Here is a 13,710-nt window from a genome sequence, read left to right as displayed (position 1 = left end):
CACAGCGAGACCCTGTCTCAAAAAGACAAAAAAAAAAAAAAAAAAAAAGTAAAAGAAAGAACCAACGCTGGCTGGATCCAGAGTTCCTTCTTTACTTCAGTCCTTCCACTAAACACTACTTGTAGGATTCACATCACTTAGGAACAAAAAAGAATCATGAGTAACTAAAAATTATCCAAAGTAACACTCATTTCACAGTATATGCTCAAAGGAGCCAGGCATGGTGGCACACACCTGTAATCCCAGCACTGGGGAGGCTGAGATAGAAGGATCACCGTAAGTTTGAGGCCAGCCTGGGCTATAGTGAGTTCAAGGCCAGCCTGAATACATAGTGAGACACTGTCTCAAAAAACAAAAAACAAAGCCAGGTATAGTGGCCACACCTATAACCCCAGCACTTGGGAGGCTGAGGCAGGAAGATCTCTGTGAGTCCAAGGCCAACCTAGGCTACATAGTGAGACCTTATCTCAAAAATAAAACAATCTCAAAAGATACATTACCTTTACCAGCACATAATCCCCAGGCTGGGCTCTGACCTTGGGCCCAGGGTTAATGTAATCCTCCATCTCTGCATCAGGGAAGATCACTTTAAGGTTTCCATCATTCCGGCCACATAAGTCAGTGACAGAGCGTTTACTGAGCTACAGAAAGAAGAGAGAAGACTGTCACGGTCACAAGTTCTAGGAAGGTGGAAACTGCCCTCTCTGTTTCAAGAGTCTATAGGGCCTGTACCCACAGAACTCTCCTTAACCAAAGAATGACTGGAAGCTTAGTGTGTGCTGCTGCTTCAGCAAGGGCAGTGCACGGCACATCACAGAAGCTCTGGAAAGTCTGCTGGCTACATCTGAACCAGTCAATTCACCAGTGAGTCTGTGCAGAGCTGCCTTCTACAGCAATTAGCTCCAGTGTTTAGGGGTAAAGCGCTCACCCTTGGCAAGTCGTCCTGCACATTACCCTGTCTCACAGTAATCACTCACAAATGTTCTGAGGTTGATGAAATGACCAGAACTAAATTTAGACTCCAGCCTTAAGTTAGGAAACTAGAAACAATGTAAGACAGTTTTCACATATTGGACAACAGATCACACAAAGTTGTGATGTACAAGAGAAGGAAAATAAATTAAATGACACCAGACACTCCTTTCTACCAGAAGGTATATGCCAGGCCAGGTCACAAAAAGTAGGGAGAAAGATCTCAAGCAGATTCATGGAGATTCTCTCTCCATTGAGAGAGGAAAGTATCAGCTAGGCATGGTGGTGGATGCCTATAATCCCAGCAACGGGAGGCTGAGGCAGGAGGATCAAGAGCTCGAGGCCAGCCTAGGGTACACAGGGAGTTCAAGGCCAGCCTACTACACAGCCTTAAAAAATAAACAAAACAGAAAGCAAAATAAAAAAGAAGGGTGCTGGGGACTAACAGATCAAAGTCCAGGGAGCCTGAGATAGCTAGAAATTGTAGAACAAATTCTAAAGAGGAGGGAGTTTGGCAGAAAAAGAGCTCTAGAAATATAAACAGGGTTCCTTGGACTCTGCTGAACACTCACACACATATGTACAGAGTAAAACTCCACGAAGGCAGGCAAAGAGAGCAACCTGGAAACTGTCAGCCAGAATCAAAGCTGACACCCTAAACTTCAAAGCATCTAATGAGGCAGACAACTTTGGGGGTTTTTCACCAGCTCAGCACCACTGCCCAGCAAATACTGCGGCACCAGTTCTCTCTGCCACCTGGCCAAGCTGACCAGACCACAAGGGGGACTGCACCCATGCTGAGCTGATCAGGTTCTCTGACTCGGAACTGAGAACACAACTACTGGAACTACCACGTATGAAGGAGGGAACTACAGGACTGCGCTACTCTGCTACCCAAATGAGGAAGTAGGGAAAGCTGGCCTGAGCGGCAGACAGCAACTCTGTCTCAAGGGCTTCCCAGGCTGGGTACAGTCTCTTCCAGACACCGGACTGTAGCTTGCATATGCCCACGAAGTCTTATGTAAAAAAATTCTGCTGAGTTGTATAAATTTCTGTTTCTACCAGAGAGTTTCAACAAATGCAAACATCAGACAAGTGCTGGCTTTGATGCTGCCATATCCTAAGGAAAGCAGCAGACCTGTCCTTCTCCACCAAGGCCTTTCTAAGACAGACAAAAAAAAAAAGACTGAACATCCGGGCATGGCAGTGCACACCTGTAATCCCAGCACTCGGGAGGCTGAGGCAGGAGTATCATTGCAAGTTCGAGGCCAGCCTGGGCTACAAAATGAGCTCAAGGCCAGCCTGAATTGCATAGCAAGACCCTGTCTCAGGACAAAGGAAAGAGGGCAAGGCTGAAAAGCAAACAATTAACAGATAAGCATTTGTCAAACTTGGCAAAAGATAAACTCCTAACCCAGTAAACCTAAACAAATCTATACCAAGGAACATCACCCTGTCTCGCAGTAATCACTCACAAATGTTCTGAGGTTGATGAAATGACCAGAACTAAATTTAGACTGGGCAATCTGGGCAACTGAGTGACTTAGTGAGACCCTGTCTCAAGATAAAAAATTAAAAACTGACTGGGGATACAGCTTACGGTAGAGAGAGCTTGCCAAGCACCCATGAGACCCTGTGTTCAACACCCATAGAACGAGAAAAGGAAGGACGACACAGGAGGGGAAGAGAGGGAGTGTAAATGGGCCATTGTATATATTCTTGTCTTTCAAAGACTTCACTGCTGAAAACTAGAAAAACTTTAATTGAAAAATCAAAGAAGAAATGCGTAATAGATATAGTGAAATGGGAAGAAATTGTTCAAAAGGAAAAAGGAACTAAGATGGGTGAAAGGGGAGAGGACAGTAGGAAAAAGGGGAAAAATGCACGTCAGTTATACTATTAGTGTCTCTTAGTTCATTAAAAAGGAAGGTTTGTGCCAATATTGATTGGAAAAATTTTTATGCCCATGTTTTGTGCACTAACTACTTTAAAGATAACAACATGCAACATATTAACTATTGTTATTCCCCTATTATTTTGTCATGAAATTTTGTTTTACCTTTTTTCCATAAAATAAATTTTTTAAAAATTTTTTTAAAAATCAAAGATCTTAATAAAGGAGAGATAGGCCAGGCGTGGTGGCGCACACCTGTAATCCCAGCACTAGGGAGGCTGAGGCAGGAGGATCATTGCAAGTTCAAGACCAGCCTGGGCTACAAAGTGAGCTCAAGGCCAGCCTGAACTGCAGAGCGAGACCCTGTCTTAAAAAAAGACAAAAACAGAAAAATAAATAAATAAATAAAGGAGAGATATATCATGTTCTAAAAAACAATAAAATATATACATAGCTAGACAGACTCACCCCCTCTACCAGAACCAGCTGGGTACAACCCACAGAGGTCTTGTTGGCTTTTGAAGCTTCTTCCCGGAAGACAGTGATAAGCTCCTCCAAACGCCTTAATTTTACTTCTTCTGGAACATCGTCCTTCAGCCTGTGATATGCCCGTGTCTTCTATTTAAGAAAAGGGAGATGAAGGCCACTAAGGACTTGTAGAATCCATTCTTAGGGCACAGACGGTAAACACGTTCATTCTACTCGCAAGTCACAGGCACATGTATAAAAACTCAAACCTAAACCAAGAGGGTTCTCTGGGTCTGGAACCAATCACATTTTTTCAAGGATCAAATTCTAATTTTTTTTCATTTTATTGCTATTGCTTTGATACAGGGTCTTGCTATGTAGCCCACGTTGGCCTCCAACTTGTGGTGATCCTCCTGCCTCAGTCTCCTAGACACTGGGATTACAGGCATGCACCACCATGCCCAACTCAAACTCTAATTTTAACACATAAAAATCATAGAAAAAATTATTCTTGCTATTTGTCCTAAGGTCACACTTGGGACATACTAAATGACTCAGGTACTAGGCAACTCATCAGCACTACTTATGAAACCTACAGTATCAAGGCAGCCTAACTGCCTCAAAAACAAAATAAATTAAATTAAATGGTCTAGAGATGTAGCTTAGTAGCAGAGCATGTGTCTAGCATGTGCAAGGCCCTAGATTCATCCCCAGCACCACACACACACAAAAAAGCTCTATATGTACTACTAACATGGACTATTCTCCAAAACAGACTGTTAACCCAAGCATATCTTTGGGCTAGAAAAAACACACAAATTATAAATACATGAAATATAAATGTAAATACAAGGTTATAAATATAAGAAATTTTGTTGGAAATTTTGGTACAAGCCTGCAATCCCAGCACTTGGGAGGATGAGGCAGGAGGACTACCGTGAGTTCAAGGCCAGCCTAGAATACACAGCAAGAAGAATCTTTAAACCACAGTATAAGTATTTAAAACAACCTGCCTTTAAAATCCTCAGAGGAAAACAGAAAATTGGTGGAGAATCCTATTACATCTACAGGTTTTACTCTGTTCTGTCTTGCTATTAATAATAGCACTTACTATGTACAAAGCACTATTATATGTGTTTTATATATACTCTATAAAGCTGGTACTAATATCACCCCCATTTCACAGATGAAAAAAGCAAAGACTTTACTCAAGGTCACATAGTTATTAAGTGGCAAAGGTATAATCTAAGTGCTTGTTCTCAGCCACTAGGATACTTACGTCTCTATAACCCTACTACTAACCTACGAAATAGGTCCCAAAATAAATACACATATTCAGTGTCTATAGGACATGCACCTACATACAGTGACAACCCATTTCCCACCCATAGCATTATAAAGAATTTCTAAAGTTTGTTATGTCCATGGAAATAAAGCAAAATGGATTCTAAAAACTCTTCTGAAGCATCATCTCTCAATTTTATAAAAGACATGAATACAAACATTGGCCCATTTACACCACCTACAAAATACTAAACCATGGGCTGGGGATTTAGTTCTGCGGCACAGCGCCTGCCTGGCAAGCGTAACATCTTGAGTTTGATCCCCGGTACCAGAAAAAAAACAAAATACTAAACCATGAGCTTTAGAACAAATAAGTTAGCTGAATTGATGGCAACACAGGGACAGTGAGACTAAAGTCATGGACTCAGTCATTCCTTAGTCAGCTTTCCTGAGCCCAGCGGTCACAAGAGCCCTTAGCCTCCATCCCAAACACAAGGTACGCTGGCTCCAAGGTGACTAAGGGAAGAGTGACCATTAAATCCATCCCTACCGCCAAGAAAATGGGAGACCGGGATTAGCTCTCAGTAGGAAACGCTCACTATTCTCCTTTTCCTTCCTCATCTCCTGCTTTGTTTTTCTGGAAATTTATGTTATAGAGAAAACTAAAAGTAAACACCAATGGGCCAACTTAGCCTAGAAAAACAGAAATCAGAAATAGGTATAGGGGGCTCAGAAGACCACATGTATAGACCAAAACAATAAGTTCTGCATGTTAAGAAAATATTTTAGATTCTTTGTGTGGTTTGTGTTTTGTTTTTTTTGTTCTTTGGGGGGTTTTTTGGTACTGGGAATTGAACTCACGACCTTGCACTTAACAGGCACTGTGCCGCTGAGCTATATCCCTGGTCCTCTAGATTCCTTGTAAAGAGAATAAATTTCTCTCTCTCCACATTAAAATTTTAAACAATCTAAACATAACTTTAAGCATTTTAATATATGGGAACAATGGTACAGTAACTCTTTTTCATCTCTAATTGCTGAATTGTGTCAAACATTAGAAAGACTTAAATAGAAAAGTGAAAAAGAAGTGGCTGATGAAATCCTGAGGTTCTGTAATGAATGCCTTGCCACCACTCTTTTTTGCCTGTGATCATCCCAAGCTAGTCAGAAATAAAAACAGTCCTCCCCAATCCTGGGCTCACCTGTCTCATGCTGTAGGCAAAGAGGAAACCTGTGTTGTACTGAACTTCCCGAAGCAAAGACAGTGTCTGCAGGTGATCTTCCTCTGTTTCTCCACAAAAGCCAGCAATGAAGTCACTGCTGAGGCACACCCCTGTGACACACAACAAAGGACAACTGGATGCTGTTGCTGACCTTCAAGAGCTTTGTCATTTGTGGGCTACAGAGGGATGGAGAACAATTAGAAGGCCTTCCCTGGGCCACTCAGCCCACGAACAAGTAAAACTATCATTACAGACAGAAGCACTCGAGCCTGCTTCTCCACCACAATCCATGCCAACACTGGCTTCTCAGCCTGCATTGCTCACAGCACTAGGAAAGGTATTTTCACTTCAAATGCCACATTCAGAGACATACGAGGAGTCCACGTTTTCAAAGTGGTCCTGCTTTTTACTACTGAAAATCTTGCAGTGCCTTGTACAAACATGTATTTCTATCTACACATCTAAGCACAGAAGGGCAGGAAGAGGGCTGGGGATTTAGCTCAGCGGCAAAAGCGCCTGCCTGGCAAGCGCAAGGTTGTGAGTTCGGTTCCCGGTACCGGAGAAAAACCAAAAAAAAAAAAGAAGGGCAGGAAGGAGGGCAAGAGAAGGGAGAGGGGGAGAGAAAACACAATGGAGAGAAGCAAAAGCATAAATAGTGTCATAAGGAACAGTCAAAGAGGTTGGCAGCCAGGCATGATGGTGCAAGCCTGTATCGGACCGAGAAGACTACGTACTGTGGCACAGTAACACACTCCTATCAGCATTTCTTAAAGTACCTGGAATAGACTCTCTGATATGGTGAACTAACTCCACATACGCTTCTCTTGAATACCTGCAAATAAAAAATAGAAAGAAAAGGCCTAGATGAACCAATCTTCTTTAAATTAATCTTATTTTTTAAAACGAGTAGTAACACATGAACTCTCAAATGTAATCACTTCTCAACCACACAGCTCAGTTCAGAATTATGTTAAAGTATCTCAGTGCTTTTCATCAAACCCTATCTAATCTAGAGGCCATGAATAGGAAGAGCATTCGGCCTGGCTGGGCCCAGCTGTTGGTTAGAGAGGTGCTAGAGGAGAGGGTGTGGCATCTAGGGACTCCCAAGTCCGCTGTGGGATGATCCACAAACTGCTCCTGGCTCTGAGCGGTTACCCGGGGTCCATTTTCACTCGGAACAAGCGCCTGTATGTGTCCCAGGATTTCCCATTTCTCCACTCTATGAGAACAGCGTCCTCAATCGACTCTGCCGGCTTGGCACAGTAACACTCATATCAGCGTTTGATATGAACTCGCTTCACCAAGTTCACTGAACAGTACACAAGCCATGCGCAGCAACAGGATCACTATCCATCTCAGAAGGGCCAAGATTCATGGAGGTCAGATCCTGGAGACAGTCTACAAACACGGTTGTGGGGTCTGCCTCCTGTTCGGAGTGCACTAGAAAAAGCCCTGGCAGTGTGTCATGGGGTCATGTATAAGCAGCTCTCAGCCTGGATGTTTCATGGACTTCTCTTGGACCAGTATGAAGAGTTTTTTATCAAACAGGGTCCATCGACTGGCAATATCAATGCCCAGCCAGAAGAGGATGAGGAGGACCTGGGCATTGGGGGACTGACAGGAAAGCAACTTCAAAAGCTCCAGGACTTGGTGAGAGCCCCAGCAAGCTGCCCAGAATTCTCCACCAGCAGTCAGCATGTTTATAGCTAAATCATCTTTTATTGATCATAGTCTGGCATCGCCCATAGACTCTTTTTTGTCTGCTTGCTTGCTTTTTGTTTTTTGAGACAGGGTCTTGCTATACAGTTTGGACTGGGCTAGAACTCACTATGTAGCCTGGATTGGCCTTGAACTCTCAGTGATCCTCATACCTCAGCCTCCCAAGTGCTGGTCCTTAGAGTCTTTATGTGTAAACACTAGGTCTTCTTTGTACTAGTGTGAGACTCTAAGTGAGAAAATATGGTTGTGGGGGGCTGGAAGTGTAGCTTAGAGGTAGAATATTTGCATTTACCCAGCAAGCATTCAGTTCCACCCTTTTGGAATATTCTTCTTTTTCCATTATATGCATTTAAGAGGTAAATAATAAGTCTTGTCTCTATAAACTATAGCTACACTGTAGCTTTTTAAATGACTTTGGAGTTTTGATTAGACTCAGAATTGTGTATTGTCCATATTCATCCATCCATCTATCCCTATGTCCATCCATTTACCTCGTTATGTTTCATTTGAAGACCTAGTGTGTACTGGGCATGGACCTAAACATCACAATTACACAGGCATATAAAAATGTTCCTGTCCTTAATCTAGAGGCTATAATTTATTTTTCCAGTGGTGTGCAATTGCACCCAGGGCTTCACACATGCTAGGCATATACTCTATCACAGAACCATATCCCTTGCCCTGAATTTGTTTAACTTCCTAGCCCTTTTATTTAATAAATTAAAACAGATTAAACATTTAAGAGGATATCTACAACTCTTTGCAACTGTAGAAAGGAAAGGTAAAGCACTAGTTCTACATAATTTGCTGTAGGTCACATTCTTTGCAGTCTTATCTCTGCAATACTAAATATCCCCAAAGTCAGTGAACAAAGTAACATTTAAATTCCAAAACCTAAATGACTTGTTTTTATTCTTGAAAGTTATAGGGTTGCCAGGCACTACCTATACTCCCAGCACTCAGGAGGCTGAAGCAGAAGGGTTAGTGAATTCAAGGCCAGCCTGGGCTACATAGCAAGTTCAAGGCCACTCTGCACTATATACTGAAACACAGAAGGGAGGGAGAGAGGAAGGAAGGAAGAGAGGGAGGGAAAAGAAAAGAAGAAAGAAAAAAAGAAAGTTATTTAAAGGGTTAAAATCGCCAACCATGGTACATAGTAGATAATTTTAAAATGTTAAATAGGGCTGGGGATGTAGCCTAGTAGTGGACCACTCAGCAGGCACAAAGCTCTAGGATTAATCTTCAATACCACAAAAATAAATAGATAATTTAACCAATGTAAATATGCTAAAAAATATTAAAATGGGTGACCCAGTCCTTAGCCTATGATTATGGAGTGGGCAAAAGCAAGTTCCAGGTCTGTAGGTTTACTCATATGATAAACATGTACTGAGCAGCTACATGTAAGAGAAGCAAGCATACGCCAGATTCCAGCCACAGGGCTGCTCCCTGGTAGTACCGACATAAGGGTCAGCAGTCAGCAAAGAAAAAGATGACATTTCTTTCACCTAGCTCACAAACTATGCTCAGTTCTTAGCAATACACACATTGCTTGATCATTAAAAAACAAAGACAGGAGTAAGATACTGCATGCCCTCTCCAAATAAGACTGACCCTCTCCGCATGGCCTCCAATACACGGCTGCTTCCACTCTGGGCTGGCAGGTGGATCTGCTTACAGATGTTGTCTCTCTCTTGAATCAGCTGCAGAACCTAAACAGAACACATTGAGGGTCAGTCAAGTCTTACCACTGAATCTTGCAGAAAGGAGTATCACTCTCACTGTTTCTCTTTAAGGTCAATTCTCAATAAATAAAAAATTAATTAATCAAATATACAAATTACCCAAATCCCTAACTCCTACCCAAGCTGCCTTCTGTCTGCCCCAGACATTTCACTTGATGCCATTTTTCCTTTCAAATAGTAGGGGGAAGACAGCAAGCGCAAGTCAGATTCAAGCCACAGCTGCTCATGGGTAGTACTGACCTAAGGGCCAACAGTCAAGGAAGGAAAAGATGACTTTTCTTTCATCTAACTCACAAACTACTTAACCACTTTAAAAGACACCAGAGCCAGGCATGGTGGTGCACGCCTGTAATCCCAGCACTTGGGAGGCTGAGGCAGGAGGATTGTTGCAAGTTCGAGACCAGTCTGGGCTACAAAGTGAGCTCAAGGCCAGCCTGAACTGTATAGCAAGACCCTGTCTCAAAAAAAAAAAAAAGACACCATCAAGCAATTAAAATTATGCCAGGTGTAGTGGCGCATGCCCATAATCCCAGCACTCAGGAGGTCGAGGCAGGAGGATCACCAGGAGTTCGAGGCCAGCTGGGCTATACAGTGAGTTTAAGACTAGCCTGAACTATACAGCAAGACTCTGCTCTCAAAAAAGGGAGGCGGGGAAGAAATAAAGCTAGAGAAAATATTTGAAAACATACTGACATAAGATTTATATCAAGAATACATAAAGAACAGTACTTGGGAGGCTGAGGCAGGAGGATCACTGCAAGTTCAAGACCAGCCTGGGCTACAAAGTGAGCTCAAGGCCAGCCTGAACTACATGGCAAGATCCTATCTCAAAAAGACCGCCCCCACAAAAAAAATCTGTAATACATAAAGAAGAAAAAACAAAAAGAATACATAAAGAAGCTACAAATCAAGAAAAACAATCCAAGAGAGAAAAAGTAACATTTGAGATAAACATTTCACCAAAACAGAAAACCATCAAAAAAAAAGATTTTTTACATGTGGGCTAACTACTCAAAGTCTGGCACTGTGTAAATTATATTATTTACATTATATTACTTCACAACAACATAAAGCAGGGGTCATCATCAACCCTACACGAGAATGACAAGTTGAAAATCATCTTTACAAACCCACTGTAAAGTAGGGAAACAGCTGAGATTTGAACCCAGACTTGCATACAGCTAAAGTCTGGGCTTTTTCCCACCACATCTCAGTGCCTTCCTTTCTGTCTGCACACCACCACCAAACCACTATCACTACCATGCGGCTGCCCACCTCACAATCAAATCTCCCTCATGATCCCACAGGATCCTTCCATACCAGTCCTAGCTCCACCCCGACCTTGGAGGACTTTAAATCTTTCCAGAGAATGACACAGCAACACAGCACAGGATTCTTCAAGCAACACTCAGGTCTCTGCTGCACCCCTGCTGGGCCCAGTTCCACAGAGCTGTCAGGATACTGACACCACACTGTCATAGCTAAATGACAACACTCACCTCATCAGGAAAATCCTTGGGATGGGGAGAGGTGAACCGGATCCTCATTTCAGGATCAACTCGGGAAACCTGATCTAGAAGGTGAGAAAAACGAAGCCCTCCTTGTTTGGTTTTATAGTTGGTGGTGAAACCACGACTGAGGTTAGTAGATACTGCACTGTTGAATTGAACCTCTGAATTGTCCCGAAAACTATTAACATTCTGACCAAGAAGTGTCACCTCTTTTAGCCCCTAAAAAAGAGAAAATATGTTGGAAGCAAGTTAAAAACTTGTTGAGCAGCTTTCTGACAAATCACTAATTAAATATTAGCTGGACCTACCAAGAGCCACCTATATAATTTCAAGCTTGGGTATCTTATCTAAAGAACTGAGCTTCAGAATAAAATCTTCAGTAAAAGTTAACCTTCAAAACACTATTTAGGGGACTGGGAACATTGTTCAGTGGTAGAGGAGTTATCTAGCATGCATAAGGACCTCAGTTCAATCTCCAATACCAAAAAAAAAAAAAAAACAATATTCCATTAAAAAAAAAAAAAATTAAAGCCAAGTGTTCAAGGCCAGCCTGGGCTACATAGTGAATTCAAGGCCAGCCTGAACTACGGGGTAAGACCCTGTCTCAAAAATAAAATAAATTAAAAAAAAACCTGAAGACAAATTCAATGTTTGACAATAATGAGCACGGTACGGTAGTACATGCCTGTAATCTTAGCACTCGGAAGGCTAAGGCAAGTGAATTGCCACAAGTTTAAAGCTGGTCTGGAATACAGAGTGAGTTCAAGGCTGACCCAAACTACATAGTGAGACCCTATCTCAAAGGCCTAAAAAAGAAGCCAGGCATGGTGGTGCACACCTGTAATCCCAGCACTAGGGAGGCTGAGGCAGGAAGATCATTGCAAGTTTGAGACCAGCCTGGGATACAAAGTGAGCTCAAGGCCAGCCTGAACTGCATAGTGAGACCTTGTCTCAAAAAGACATTAAAAAAAAAAAAAAAAAAAAGGGGCTGGGGATTTAGCTCAGCGGCAAAAGCGCCTGCCTGGCAAGCGCAAGGTTGTGAGTTTGGTTCCCGGTACCGGAGAAAAACCAAAAAAAAAAAAGGTTAATTTATGACACATTCTAAGAGATGAATATTACAAGAGTCTTTGAAGTATTCACACCAAAAACTATAGCGTGTATCTCAAGGTTTTACATCTAACTTTTAATTAGCAAGCCCAGCATGGTTCCACCTACTCAGGAGGCTGAAACTGGAGGATCACTTAAGTCCAACAGTACAAGGCCAACCTGGACAACACAGTAAGATCTTATCTCAAAGAAATATTGGAAGATAGGGCTACACACTTCTTTTTGTTTAAGGCTTATAAGAATATTTGCAGAAATCATACTTTCACCCCTAAATACACGACTACGTATTTTTCTGCTGGGCATGGTGGTGCACAACTGTAATCATAGCACTCAGGAAGCTGAGGAAGGAGGATCACTGCAAGTTCAAGGCAGCCTGGGCTACACAGTGAGACCTTGTCTCAAAGAACCAAAATAATAATAATAACAATAATAATCATAACAACAACAATAATAAAAAATTATTCAAAAACAAATTTATTTTTTATTAAAAAATTGAATATAAAACTATATAAAATGCACACAGAAAAAGAGACATAAAAACAAATTGTTTAGCACACTCAAGACCCTGGGTTCAATCTTCAATGCTGGAAAAAAAAAACTATGTCATATAAAAAGGCTAAAAAAGATGTCTGGAAAAAAACTGCTTTGAGTAGGGCACATGCTTGTAATTCCAGGTATTCAAGAGCCTGAGGCAAAACCATCAGGAATTCCAGGGCCAGCGCAACAGAGCAAAACCCCATCACACACAAAAAAGCTATTTACTTAGAGGATTGCCAAACAATAACCATTGTTTGGCTGAAAAAATGGACATTCTGTTATTCTGCTAAAGGTACAATATTATAGGATTCCATTTTCTTTGTAACTGTAGTCTAAAAATCTGAATGAAAGAGAAAGGTTGTTTTAAAAAGTTACTTTACCACCAAAAGTAGTGATTAACAAGTCCTTTAAAACACAAGCAGAGGGGCTGGGGATTTAGCTCAGCGGCAAAAGCGCCTGCCTGGCAAGCGCAAGGTCATGAGTTCGGTTCCCGATACCGGAGAAAAACCAAAAAAAAAAAAAAAAAAAACACAAGCAGAATCTTAGTTTTCCACAACTCTATGGCCTGGACTTTACAAAGATTCACTTCAGTGTTATTAAGAGCCTCCCCTTATACACAAACAATCTAGAAAAGTTAGGAAGATTTCGTCCCCATCTCAATGTATCTACCCCAAAGTCGTTTTGCACTGTGGCGGACCCGGTAAGAGAAAGGAAGAAATCACGGTTGGGCATAAAGCACTTGGATAAGTGAGGTACAGAGAAGGCTTCACAGGCCAGTGAGAAACCAGGATCAAGTCAGGGACAGGATTACCTGGGGATGAAAGGGGAACAGAAGAGAGGACAGCGTGGCCAGAACAGGAGCACAAGGTTCGCAGCTGACTTAAAACTGGCCTACCTGTTCCCATGGCTCCTGAGCCAGACAGGCAAGGAAACAGGGAAAGCCCCCCAGAAGAGAAGTGCCATATCCCCAGCTACTTTCCTCTTCTGCAGGAAAGAAGATTCAGGACTGGGGTTAGGGAGAGAATGCTGAGACCAGCTCCCCACAGGAAGTACACAAGCAGGTCTCTCACCTCTGGCCTCAGACCCAACTCACTCCCCTAACTGTTCTCTGCCCCTTAACCAGTGAGCTGGTTTGGTGATAAAATGAACAAAAGATTTCGTCCCTGTCTCAATGTATTTACCCCTTCATTCCTAAAATGAACAGGAAGGTCCCCCAGAACAGACAGACAAATATGTCATTTCTTGAAAAC

At 42.2% G+C, this 13,710-nt stretch overlaps 1 protein-coding gene across 1 annotated transcript in view; it reads right to left on the bottom strand.

Moving 5' to 3' along the window:
• Cdk5rap1 (CDK5 regulatory subunit associated protein 1) overlaps positions 1-13,710 on the bottom strand; it is a 29,110-nt gene that overhangs the window by 3,440 nt on the left and 11,960 nt on the right. Inside the window, exons 8-13 of the mRNA XM_013514321.1 lie at positions 10,805-11,035; positions 9,175-9,272; positions 6,618-6,673; positions 5,821-5,951; positions 3,335-3,484; positions 501-641 (exon numbers count right to left, since the gene is read on the bottom strand). Of these exons, the coding sequence (XP_013369775.1) occupies positions 501-641; positions 3,335-3,484; positions 5,821-5,951; positions 6,618-6,673; positions 9,175-9,272; positions 10,805-11,035 (807 nt within the window). The remainder of the gene's footprint in view (positions 1-500; positions 642-3,334; positions 3,485-5,820; positions 5,952-6,617; positions 6,674-9,174; positions 9,273-10,804; positions 11,036-13,710) is intronic.

This window comes from Chinchilla lanigera, unplaced genomic scaffold (genome assembly GCF_000276665.1).
Source record: "Chinchilla lanigera isolate Chin_1 unplaced genomic scaffold, ChiLan1.0 scaffold00021, whole genome shotgun sequence".
Classification (NCBI taxonomy): Eukaryota; Metazoa; Chordata; class Mammalia; order Rodentia; family Chinchillidae; genus Chinchilla; species Chinchilla lanigera.
Note: the sequence above shows the minus strand (reverse complement) of the source record. Positions and strands in the feature narration are given on the sequence as shown.